General features: G+C 42.9%; 1 protein-coding gene across 4 annotated transcripts in view; it reads left to right on the top strand.

Annotated features, from left to right (window-relative positions):
• Positions 1-138: 138 nt before the first annotated feature.
• Positions 139-11702, top strand: part of LOC103622373 (probable E3 ubiquitin-protein ligase HERC3) — a 45030-nt gene continuing 33466 nt past the window's right edge. Inside the window, exons 1-3 of one of the 4 annotated variants that reach the window (XR_001865205.1) lie at positions 139-363; positions 2910-2954; positions 4368-4625. Coding sequence is in view for 3 of the 4 variants with exons in the window: in XM_017744117.1 (XP_017599606.1) it covers positions 4400-4625 (226 nt within the window). In the remaining variant the exon portion in view is untranslated. The remainder of the gene's footprint in view (positions 364-2909; positions 2955-4367; positions 4626-11702) is intronic. The other 3 variants (XM_017744117.1, XM_008641312.2, XM_017744116.1) reach the window with 3 other exon arrangements.

Below are 11702 nucleotides of genomic sequence, written 5' to 3' on the forward strand. Positions count from 1 at the left end.
CCCGGGGGGGAGGGTGGGGGGGGGGCTGGGGAACCAGCCGCAGGAAGCCAAGGAGCCCGGGGTGTCCGGGGTGAAGGCAGGGAGGGAGAGGTGATTTTACTGGGATTGCAAAATGGAGGTGATGGCGAGGGGATTGTCATGTTTGATTTTAGGTGTCTATTTTTATATGTCGTCTGTGGGGCCATCTCCATCTGAGGGCATGCGGCTGTGCAGTGGAAATGCTCTGCTCCTGCATTAACTCATTTGCTGGTACACCTTGTGTTCCCTTGTTCCGGAACCTGGTTTGCATTGGACATTGAGTTGGACTGAAACGGAGGCAAAGGGAAGAAGAAAGTGGACTCGGAGGGTTAGTGGCAGAAAGAGGTAGTAAATTCCGTCATTGTTGAGCAATGCCGGTAGAAGAAACACATTTGCTATCTGAAATCTCACAAACAAGAGGGAAGGAAAAACTTGTTTATTCATGCCCTGCCAGTTGGCAGATCTCTTTGTTTAGAGAGCATTGAGCGTTGAGTGTTGTTTGTTGCAATCGTGATATTTACTAAGCTGACTTTCCCAGAAAGGGCGCAGAGTGGAAATGGCTTTAGAATATGTTTGTGTGATTGTGAGGAGAGACTGTGCATGGCATGAGAGCTTTTAAAAAGAGAGAGGAAAAGGAAAAAAAAAAAGACAAAATAAAATACATCCTGTCATGATCATACGTGCAGCATTATTACTTTACCAAAGCACCGGGGCTTTTTTCACCAAAGGATATATACTTAGTATGTCAGCAGAAGCTTATTATAGCAGAGGGTGGGTCTTCCACCCACAATAGATTTCCTCAAAATATTCCTCACAGTGTGAGGTTTTCCTAGCTCTAGTTGTGCTATGTATGTACTTCACTGTTTTGATGGTGAATTATTCCTGGAATGTCAGGCTCTGAGGATGTGGTGGTATATCTTCCCCCTTCTTTTTTTTTTTTTTTTTTTTTTTTTTTAAGTATGTGGGGTTTCTCTGCAAATGACTGGCTTTACTGCATTGCATCTGTTCTTATCTCTGAAACATGAATACCAAGCTGGCTGTGTTGGGATTTGTGAAGAATAGGAATAGGTGATGTAGTTGGGTACTGCAGTTCTTGTGCTTTTTGCAATCCCGTTTTTAAAAGGAACTGTGAACTTTAATCCCTAACTGATGCTTTTAAGAAAAACATCTCCCCTAAAGGTTTGCCCTCTGAAGATAAAAATTCAGCTTTTTTAAGGTGTATTGAGCTGGGCACTAGGAATATTAATCACTTATATAAAATTTCAGACAAGTGAATATAAATCATATATTTAGTATATACATGTGTATGTGCAGGCACATGTCTGTTAGTGCTTGCCTACACTAGAAACTTTTTATGTAATTGTTTTAGTATGAGAAAGGTGTTCAGTTTGTAGAGGTAGTTTGCAGTGGAAGATGCACTTTTACTCCCTCTTCTACTGTCAAAGAAGAGTAACTGCCTTAACCAGATTGGAAACAGAGTGTGAAATTGTCATTTAAAGCCTCGTTGTGTTTCAGGACACAGCTCCTACTTGAATATATAATGTATTAAGACCTCCAGCAGCTTTTTTTAGGGGGGAGAAAAAAAACAGTCTTAAAAGTCGTGGTTTTTAAAATGTCTTCCACATAAGTAAATTCACCAGGCCATTGGAAATATTTAGCTGTGCCTGTACACTGAAATTCTAAGTGGCTATGTTAGTTTTTGCTCTCCAGTGGAAAGTGTTGGTCTGTTCCTGTGAAACTGAGCTGCACAGAGATTTATTGGCAAAATGTTTAGAAGATGGGGGTGGCAGTCAATAGAAATGATTTAAAAAAACTAGTGAAAACCAGATTTTCTGTGTCTGGTGTCAGGATTGTTAAGTATGAGGGGCTTCAGAAAATCTGGCCTCTAGCATGAACGGAGGGTTGAACTCTGAAATATCACCCTAGTGTTTATATGGATTACTGGGAGTTTGAACTCTTCCTGTTTCAAGTAGTGTCTTAGCTGGAGTGAAAAACCCATCTCTTATCAATCACATCATATTCCCTTGCCTATTAGCAGCAAATTCTCATGTGGAATATGAACACAAGGAAAGTAATTAATGTATTTTTAGCATTTTTAAATGAAACTAGCACTAGGGAAGATGACTATAGTCTGTAGGGAGCAGACTGTTGAGGTACCCTTTTAGAAGGTATCCCAAATTAATATTTAGATCATGTGGTACAATGTCATTGTAGTTCGAGTCATATACTGGTGAGATCTTTTCAGCTCAGAGGCAGTATCTATTTATCCTAGCAGGGAACATGATCCTTGGATCTTCAGGATTGCTGCTCATGGCTTTGTAACACGGCAGTTCCCCAGGCTGAGAGAAATGGCAGTCCCAGATTTCTGCCATTCCAGTGTCAGTTTTGAAACTATTCCCTGCCACCTTCAGGGTGCTGCTCATGCATTTTTAGTTTGGGGTTTTTTGGTTTTTTTTGGTGGTGTGATAGAACATGAAGTGCGCTATAAATGCAGCAGTTTAAAGCACATTTAAAGCACATGCACACACTTGAATTTTCTTGTGTCCCACAGCATTCCTATTCTTAGCGTAGCCAGCATAGAGGGGGTCTCTTCCAGCAGGCTTTTGTGCTTAGGGCAACCAAATCCAGACTGTACACCATGACTGATTTAACCAGGCACAGCCTTGTAACCTCTGCGTTTTCCTCTTCGTCCTTTGGAGCTGGCCAGTGATAAGCACACGTGGGTGTGAATGAGTTGAATTACGCTATAGAGGAAGGAGGGCTGCTAGAGATAAATGGGGTCCTGCATTACTTTAAATAATAAGAGATCCTAGTAAACAGTTTGCGGTAGGAAATCACACCACTGATGAAGTACTAACTGGAAAATCCAATCCTCTCCCTCCCTCTTCCAGCTCAGTCCTGCCTCAATGGAAGTGACCACAGCTGACAGGCAAAGGGTAAGAGATGCACACCCTTTGCTTAGGGCTTTGATTAGGAAAGGCTTTATTGTTAATACCTAGAGCTTGAATTAGCACCAGGTTTTGGGAACAAACTGAAATGCATGTGTTTCCTGTCTGTTCAGAGTGGGAGAAGGAATCTTTGGTGCTTCAGGGGTTACTGTTTGCTTTTCTATCTTGTGCTAAGTTAGTAAATGCTGCTGCTGCAAATTGCCTTAGCTTAAAACTTGGCATGGTGTGTCGTAAGACTTGATGTCTCAGATCTTTCATTTTCTAATCTTCTTTCTTCTTCCCTTTGCAAAAAAAAAAAAAGAAAGAAAGAAAAAAAAAAAGCTTTAACTAGTTTCCAGTTCAATCAGAGGAGTTCTCAATGTCTTATTAGTATAGCATGTTTAACAAATAACCCAAACCTATTGAGGTTAGGAGTGACAAAGGAGTATTACTAAAATCTTTCATGTGCTTCTTATGGAATGCTGTTTTTCTCCCCTGGCTTTTATGCATTAGCATCCTGTTGTCTTTATCACGTTCACACCTTGGACCTTTTATATTACTTTATTTATTATTTTATATTTATTATTTTATTTATTTCTTATTATATTTATTATTTTGTATATTTATATTGCTATATTTTTTCCCTTTCCATGTTACCCCACTCTGAAATCCCTGACTTTCACTGAGCACAGTGCAAAAGATAACACCTGACTGCTGGCAAGCTGCATCAACGTGACCTGTCCATTGCTGTCAGGGCCAAGCTGTCAATGTGCTGCTCCACGTGAACTGCTTCTTCTTGTATAATTCTTGCTGTAGTTCAGGGGTGTGTGTGTTCAGTGTGTGGCTAAAGTTCTCTGTGTGTGTGTACATGCACAAATTTGGGCTGCAAGACTGTGTTCAATTGAGCAAAGTACTCCTTAATATTTGTTTATCAGAAATAACACATTTCTGCATTGGCCAGTACACCACAAATACCTGTTCAGGGCTAGTCTAACCACCTTTGAGGTAATTTTTAAAGACTGTTTAGGAGTGGTCTCGAATATGACACTCTAAAAGTTCAGATTTGGACCTGTTAGTCTAAAAAGCATTACAGTTGGTTTAGGGCATTGTCTGATATTTGGTTTTTGAAGCAGAGTAATTTTGCAGAGTAAAAGCTTGGTCTCCTGGGTTTCAGAACATTTCTACTGCCTTGCAGCTAGAGATGGCCAAGGCATGAAGGTGCTGATTCAGTACCACAGCTGAGCTGTCTTGATTACTCTTTGTCTGTGTGATGGTTTACTGACAGTTCACAAACCTGACAGTCATGCAGGAAATGCCTTTTCTGGTTGTTTCCACCTCCTGCTGTGAACAGCTGGATCTCTGTAGGATCACTTGTGGTGTACTTGCTTCATTCACACTCATTGCCCTGTTTCTCTTGCCCAGGAAGGATACATGACTTGCTGAAAAGAGAGAAAATGCTATGCTGGGGCTACTCGTCTTATGGACAACCTGGGATAGGTAGCAACCTCCAGGTCATCATTCCTGAACCACAGGTGTATGGATTCATCCATGATAGAAATGTCAAGGAGGTGGCATGTGGAGGAAACCACTCTGTGTTCCTGTTGGAAGATGGGGAGGTGTATACCTGTGGCTTGAACACCAAAGGTCAACTGGGGCATGACTGTGAAGGAAGCAAGCCAGGTAAGTCTGCTTTTTATATACACTTCAAACTGTCTTGAGGCTGGTGGGCTGAGAAGATTATGGAAGCTGCTTTGTGCTGATTGCTCTAGAGCTGGAGGAGCCAGCAGAGCTGATAATCATCTCACGTAACACAGTAATGATGCTGAATAACACTAGCTGGCTCTGGAAAGCTAAAGCTGAGCAGCACGGGTGAGGAGACAGGTCTGCCCACTTTGCCTGAGAAATTCATCAAAACAGAGGCGAGCACAGATGGTCCCAGGGCAGATTTTGTTATCTGGCATTATGTTGCCTCTTTATGAAAAGGAAGAGAGGCCCATGAGTCACGAGTGTCTTCTGCTTTGTCCTTCCAGTTGCACTGCATCCTTATGCCTACTCCTGTTCAGCTGTTGCTGGGAGTTTTCTCATTTATGCCAAAGAGTACAAGCAGATCTGTGTTGAGTGTAGTTGTGGAGAACAAACTTGAGTTTGGCCAAGAGGGTTCGTAAATTTTGTTTCCCTCTTTCAGAATCCCTTGTCAACTTTTTTTCTTAATCGGAAAGGAAGTCATTGTAGCGTTGTGTTCCACAGACTCAAACTGCATCTTCTTCATTGTGTTCCAAAGGACAGAACCCATGACTGCAGAACCACAAGCAGCTACTGCCTCTCCTTCCCAGGGTGAAGGAGTGGTTTAATTGTATGTTGTTATTTGAAGGAACCCTGAGCCTGTCTTCTGGACTCTTTTGAGTGTTGGCCTTCCAGTTTCCCTTCCTTTAATTTCTTGGTTTTGGCACGTGGTAAAGATACAGGTATTTTTCTTTCCATAATACAATAAAAATCCTGTGCTGGGGGTAATTAGAGCAAAAATTCCTCAAACTGCGGGCTACTCTCTGTAGAGCTTGGGTCTTTTCTAGTGTAATCTATTATTGCATGATAGAGAGAGAAGGTGTATGCAAAATAGCTACAGTTCCCCATGTAGTATGTGCAAATCTGACCTGACTGACTCTATTGCTCCTTTCCTCTGTCAGTGTGTTTTGTCTCTTTCTCTCAAAATGATTTGGTAGGTGTTGAATGCTGGATGATGAGGAGTTGACCTTGAATTTGGCCTCTCTTGCTTTGCTTGCACGTAGTTTCTAGACAATTACTGAAAGAGATTGGGAATAGCAGGAGCGCTTAAGTCCTCTCTGTGCATAACAACTGTTCATCTTCTGAGGACTTGTAAATTTAGGATCTGGAATAAATGAGATGCTTGGTAAAAGGAAGCCAAGCCTAGTGAATTTTCAGCTCAAACTGGTGAGGATACTTCATCCAGCAAATCACCCAGCTAGTTCAAGACTAGTGCAGAGGCCCCAGAAATTCAGTCCTGGCTGCTTCAGAAATAACTGTGAGAAACATCTTTGGGCTATGCTGCTGTTTTACCCATAAAATAAAGCAAGCATAAGCTGATGATGAAAATGGAGTTTTCACAGCAAGAAGATCAGAGCTGGAAATGGTTTTCATGAATCCTGAATGCTGAAATGTAGACTGCTCTCAGCTGGGTAATCCTGCTTTCAGCTAGGCCTGTAGAAGAGGGCCAATCTCAGATTTTGAAATAGAAATAAAAGGTTCTTTGTGTTTAATCCCAAGTGCCCTTCTTCTACCCCTTAAATTAGGGTCTGTCACCAAGATGTGAAACCAAGTCCCAGTTACCCTACAGGTTTAATTTTTTCTGAAAAAGGTTCTTCAGTGCTGCTCTCTGAGGAGCCTGTGGCCATGCCTGAGAAGTGGTGTTCCTCTGCCAACATAGCGTTACTGGCAGTGGCTGCAGCGGGATTTCTGCTGGCTGGGGCAGGTGGGAGGGATGTGCTGTAAAGCAAGGAACAGCTGCTCTTTTTAGCTTATGGTGAACAGTCACAGCAGCCTTTATGGTAACAGTAAACTGGGGGAGAGCCCCATGCCACACACTGCTCTGTGTGGGTCTGCTTTGTCTTGCAGCACTGGGAACTGAATTTCTTAAGTTTTCTTTTGCAAATGGGACCAAGAAGAATCAAGCCTTCCTCTTTCACCCCCACTTCTTCTTGCACCTTCTGTGTAGAAAGGCGTGTTGAAGATCATCTTTTCTGTTTTCCATTGTTGTGGGCCTGTGAATGAAGCCATTTCTGATAGGTGATGAAGATGTATGTGTGGGACATGGGGTCCTGAGCTGTTGAAAATGATAAAGACGACTGTCAGGGGGAGTCTGAGGTAGAGAATGGGAGAAATGCCAGGAACTGGTAGGATTGCAGCTGCGTCTCTCCAGCCTCTTCTGGACTGGGCAGTGTGGGCTGAGGTCTCTTGGTTTTCCTGCCCTGTGGCTTGATCCTGCCCAGCCTGGGAGGGCAGCTAGAAGCGGGTGACCTCTGCCCAGCTCTGGAAGTGAGCTCCATCTCCTCATGTGGGAGGCTGTGACACAATAGTGATTGTCCCCTTCAGGCAGCCCTTGAGGAGTCCCCTCTGGACTTCAGAAATGCTTACCAGGGCTTAGAGAGTGCCTTGGTTGTATTTGAGAGTAACACCGAGACATGAAAATACGCAGGGGCTTTTGAACCTCTTGAAGGCTGCATGACTTTCTAGGGGTGGAGTGATCCCTCCCTTTTATTTTTCACTACTCAATTTTGCTTCTCATTCATGCTACTCACGAAGATGTCAAGCAGTGGCCACAGAATCATTTCAGCAGTTCCTCTTGGAGGAGCCCTTTAGAGGGCACCTTTTGAAATGAAAGAAAACGTGTTAATTAAAAGCTGTGTTTGTGGTCACATCTGCTGACCTTGTGGATGCAATGTGGAGAGGGGGATAGCAGCTGGCAAAGTGGTTCTTATGCCTCTCCTCTGCAGGGAACAGAAATTACTGGTGTGGAGTGTGTGCCACTGAAAGAGGGTAAGTCAGTAGAGGTTTATTTTCTGGAAGTGCCCTTTCCTCTGGATTTTACATTGTGGTGCTAAAATTAAGATTTAAGATGCCTAAGAAGTTTATCCTAACTAAAATAACGTGGTTTTTTGATTCAAAGCTGACTGCTTTTAAGCGATTCAAACGCTCTACTTTTGTTAATACCAGGGTAATACCAGGTATTACTCCCACTGCTCTCCCACAAGCCAGTTTCCCACTTTGTCACAATGTTTGCCAATTCATTGTTTCTTCAAATTGTGGTTATTAGTGAGGTAATTAGAGACCTCTTAGGGGTGGGTATCTAGCTTTGTTAGTATTTACATGGTTGTTTTTCCTCACCTCCTTTTTTACCTTTTCCTCTGCAAAATAGTCTATAGTTGGTGTCTCTGCTATCACTTGGCAAGGATGCAGAGGTGGAATGCTGTTCCAGAGTTCTCTCACCATGACCATGATTAATAAAGCTTCTGTCTGACCTGCTCTAATTTTCACTTGTGTTGTTAGGCTCTTGAAGTCTCCAGAGTCTCTGACCACGTCTTAGGAGAAGCAACTTGGCAATTTTGGTAGTGACGTATAGAACTCGCTGTTTTGTAAAATTAATCTGGGTTTGCATTGATTTCCTGAAATTTATCAGATGATAGCATACATTACGTCTCTAACAGGAAGCAATAATTTTGTACTGCAGTGGTTTTAGGAAAAGAAAATTATTCTTCATAACTGTATCTAAATTTCCCCTTTTTCAGTCCTTTAATTTCACTTGGATTGATTTTCTTCAGGTCTGCCATGATGTCTTGGCTGCCTGTGATGATTCTTAGATAAGTGTTTTATCTGAATATGCATGCTGGAGAAGAAAAGACAGGCCAGGTACCTGAGGTAAAGGCTCTTTTGGGATATGGGTAGAATTATAGAGGAGTGTAAAACAACTAGCTGGTTGTTAGCAGTTTGTAAAGCTTCATATAAGCTCGAGTCTGAGATGTGGAACTTGTTTTCTGCTGTAGAGATTTGTTTTGTTCAAGTAATTTGGATTTCATTTGACTTCTGCTAGTGAGAAAACCTGGACTTTGGTAATTAGTGTCTCAAGAGAGTTACAGAACAATGTCTCAAGCCAAATTTGCCTCAAACGTTTTGTCTGGTAAGATATAGCAGAAAAACCTATGATTTTTTTTTACAATTTTTCCTGTTAGGATGCAAATGTGAAGAGGAGCACTGCCTTTCTGTGCATTGTGGAATCTATCTGCTCATAGCTGCTGGTAGAAATATCATCATCATGTTCATTCTCTTTCAAAAAGCAGGAAAAACACCACCAAAACAAGCAATCAAACCTAGGGGATCCAGCTCTTCTGGATTTCTCTGAACTGAGTGGCCTTTCTTTTCCAATGTGAGTCCACTTGTCCTGAGCCTCAGCACAGGGTTACAGTGGCAGAGAGCTCCGTGTTCAGGGCAGCATGCTTGTTAATCATAAACCCTGGAACAGCTGAGAATTCAGATGTGCCACCTGCTTGGAAGGACAGTCTGTGTGGATCTTCGTCATTTAGCCTCTTCCCGGTGGGTAAGAAGTCAGGCAGGAGGCCCTGGTTGCTCTGGAGGAGAGGTGGCAGGGCTTGTGTTTGTTGTGAGCAGGTTGCAGACAAAGAGCTGTGTATGTTTATGTTTTGGCACTCATAGTAAATGTTATTTGTAAAAAAAAAACCCCATGGAATTAAACTGGTCGCTTTGTACTCATCCCTTTTGCTCCTTTGACCGGCCACAGGATCTGACCAAGCTGTTTGAGGCTGCTGTGCCTTCACTAGTGGCTGCAGTGGATTTGCTTTATGGTGTGTCCATTTCAGTGGAATTGATGCCATTTGGGCTTCAGAATGACTTTAAAATTAGAAGACAGAAATTAGAATTAATTTAGAAACAATAGGTATTCTGTTGAATGAGAAGTAAAGGAAGTGCTTTCCCTTAGATATCTTAAATATGCCTGCATTGTGTTGAATTGGCTGGCTGAGGGATTTGAATATGCCAGATGTTTATAGTGGGAGTTGTTTTAAAATTTGTGTGGTCTTGATCATGAGAACTGACTTGTGCTAGTATTTTCTGAGACTGCAGGACTAGGAGAGCCTACACTGAGGAGAGAGAAGCCTCTTTAGGAGAACCTAAACAAATAAAAATCTGATTTCTTGACAGTAAAGAAATCTAGTGAGCACCTAAAATGGCTGTAAGATGTTCTTAGATGCAACTCTGAAGTCTGGTCTCTAATCACACAAGTATTACTAGAACCACCGGATTTCTCTCTTGATTTCATTTTGCTGAGAGGTATAAACAAGGATGAGCCCAGGGAAGGAAGATACTAGTTTTTTACAATCAGTCTGATCTGTTTTTACAGAGGCCAAGAGAGACAATTTTAATGCTTCTTTACCTCAAAAGTCAGAGCTGCAGTAAGAATGACCATCTTTTTGCCTTCTGACTCAGGGCTTGCAGGGCAATTTGGCAACCTCAACTTGAATTTATCTATGTCATATTTGTTACTTCTTGTTCCTGTATCATGCGTACTCCTCAGAGGCTTTCTGAAGGTGCAGCTGAAGTAAAGCCTGCAAATGAAATAAAGGCTGTCTGCCTGCCTGTCTTGGAAGGAGCATGCAACCTTGGCATGGTGTGTGGCACTAATGACTGGCCCCTTTCCTGCAACCATGCTGAAGCTGGAAGATGTGTTCAGGATAAAATGGGTGGGTGGCTGTGTCTGGTGAGGCAAAGGAAGAGGGCAGGGAAGAAGCTGGAGGTGATACACACAAGTTTTCTGAATGCCTCAACCTTTTTTGTAGTCAGCATAGTTGTCTGTGCTGGACAAAAATGATGACTTCATTAAGCTGAGTAAGTATGGTTGAGAGTCACAGCTTCTAGGAGAGATTTTAGTAGTGTGGTGGCTGTTGATTTTGAGTTTGACACAGTTGTCTTCAGGCAGCCCGATACTCTTCCTTAAGTTGTGTTGGAAATAAGACTTTATCTCAAAGATCTGTGTGAAACTTCTTATCAGAAATCAAGTATTTTTGGTAGCTGAAAAGAGCTGTGAAGATGTGCTCTCTCTCTTTAACACCTGACCTGCCTTTTAAACAGCTGCCTGCCTATAAAAACTCACCAGAAAGGAATGTACAGATGCTCATATCTTCTTTTCTCAGAATGCCCAGTAGATAAAATTAATAATTTTTTTTTTAATGTTTAATAGGACTGCATCCCTTACCTCCCTTTTCCTAGTCACCATGCTTGTTTGCAGTAACATATTTTCAAGCAATATTTGTAAAGCTGATGGGGAATGCCCTTGAAAGCAAGGGCAGGGGTGCTCTACTGAGTCTGCACTGTGCAGGTGTGGCTTTTCAGAAACATGTGGCTTTGTCTTGCTCCCATGCAAACCACTACAGGATTGAAATAAGTGGGAACAGAGTGAGGAGCAAACCAAGTGCTTCTGAAAATCGTATTACTTAATCAAAACCTGGGGCTGCCACAAGTGAGATTCTCAAGTGTCACAGCTTTGCAGTGCGTAGTACCAGCCTGTCAAATCCAGCATCTGTGCACCCATTTCCCTAATTCCCCCTATGCTTCTGGTGTCCATCCTCAGTATGTCATGCCAAGGTTTAGTGCATCCTGCCCACCTTGGACTTGCTGCTTTGGAGCTGTGGGATTTGCTGAGGTGTACATGGTGGACATTGGGGGTTTCTCAGTAGTCATGGACCAGCCACAGCTTTTGTGCTGCCTGCCAGTGGCCAGCAAGCCTGGCTGAATGACCACCTTTTACAGCTCTCTGCCATAGCCTGAAAACAGGCTCTCTCTGGGTATTCTGAACATGTTTTCCCTGTGCTTCTGTTGCAACTTATGGTGCTTTATTTCTTTGAAAGAACTATCCATACTAGTTTGCCTCCAGGGTCTGAAGGTGGATTCTTCCCTCTGCCAGCTGATGCTTGCCAGACTGAAGCCCTCTGTGCCTGAGCAGCCCTTTCCAAGAGCCTGCTCCAGCTGTCTGTGCCCATGCCACTCTGCATCTATAGCTCCTCAGAGAGGCTGTGTCCTCGAGACAAAAGGCAGCGAAGTGGGGAAGGCTTTCTATGCCTCTGTCTGAGGAAGGGCTTTGCTTTCTTGGGGTAGGTGTCTGCTCACAGCTGTGAAGGGGAGTAGCTGGCAAAGCATATGTGAAGTGACACCCTGGGATGTCACAGTGGCCTCTCA

Source organism: Corvus brachyrhynchos, unplaced genomic scaffold, assembly GCF_000691975.1.
Source record: "Corvus brachyrhynchos isolate BGI_N302 unplaced genomic scaffold, ASM69197v1 scaffold229, whole genome shotgun sequence".
NCBI lineage: Eukaryota > Metazoa > Chordata > Aves > Passeriformes > Corvidae > Corvus > Corvus brachyrhynchos.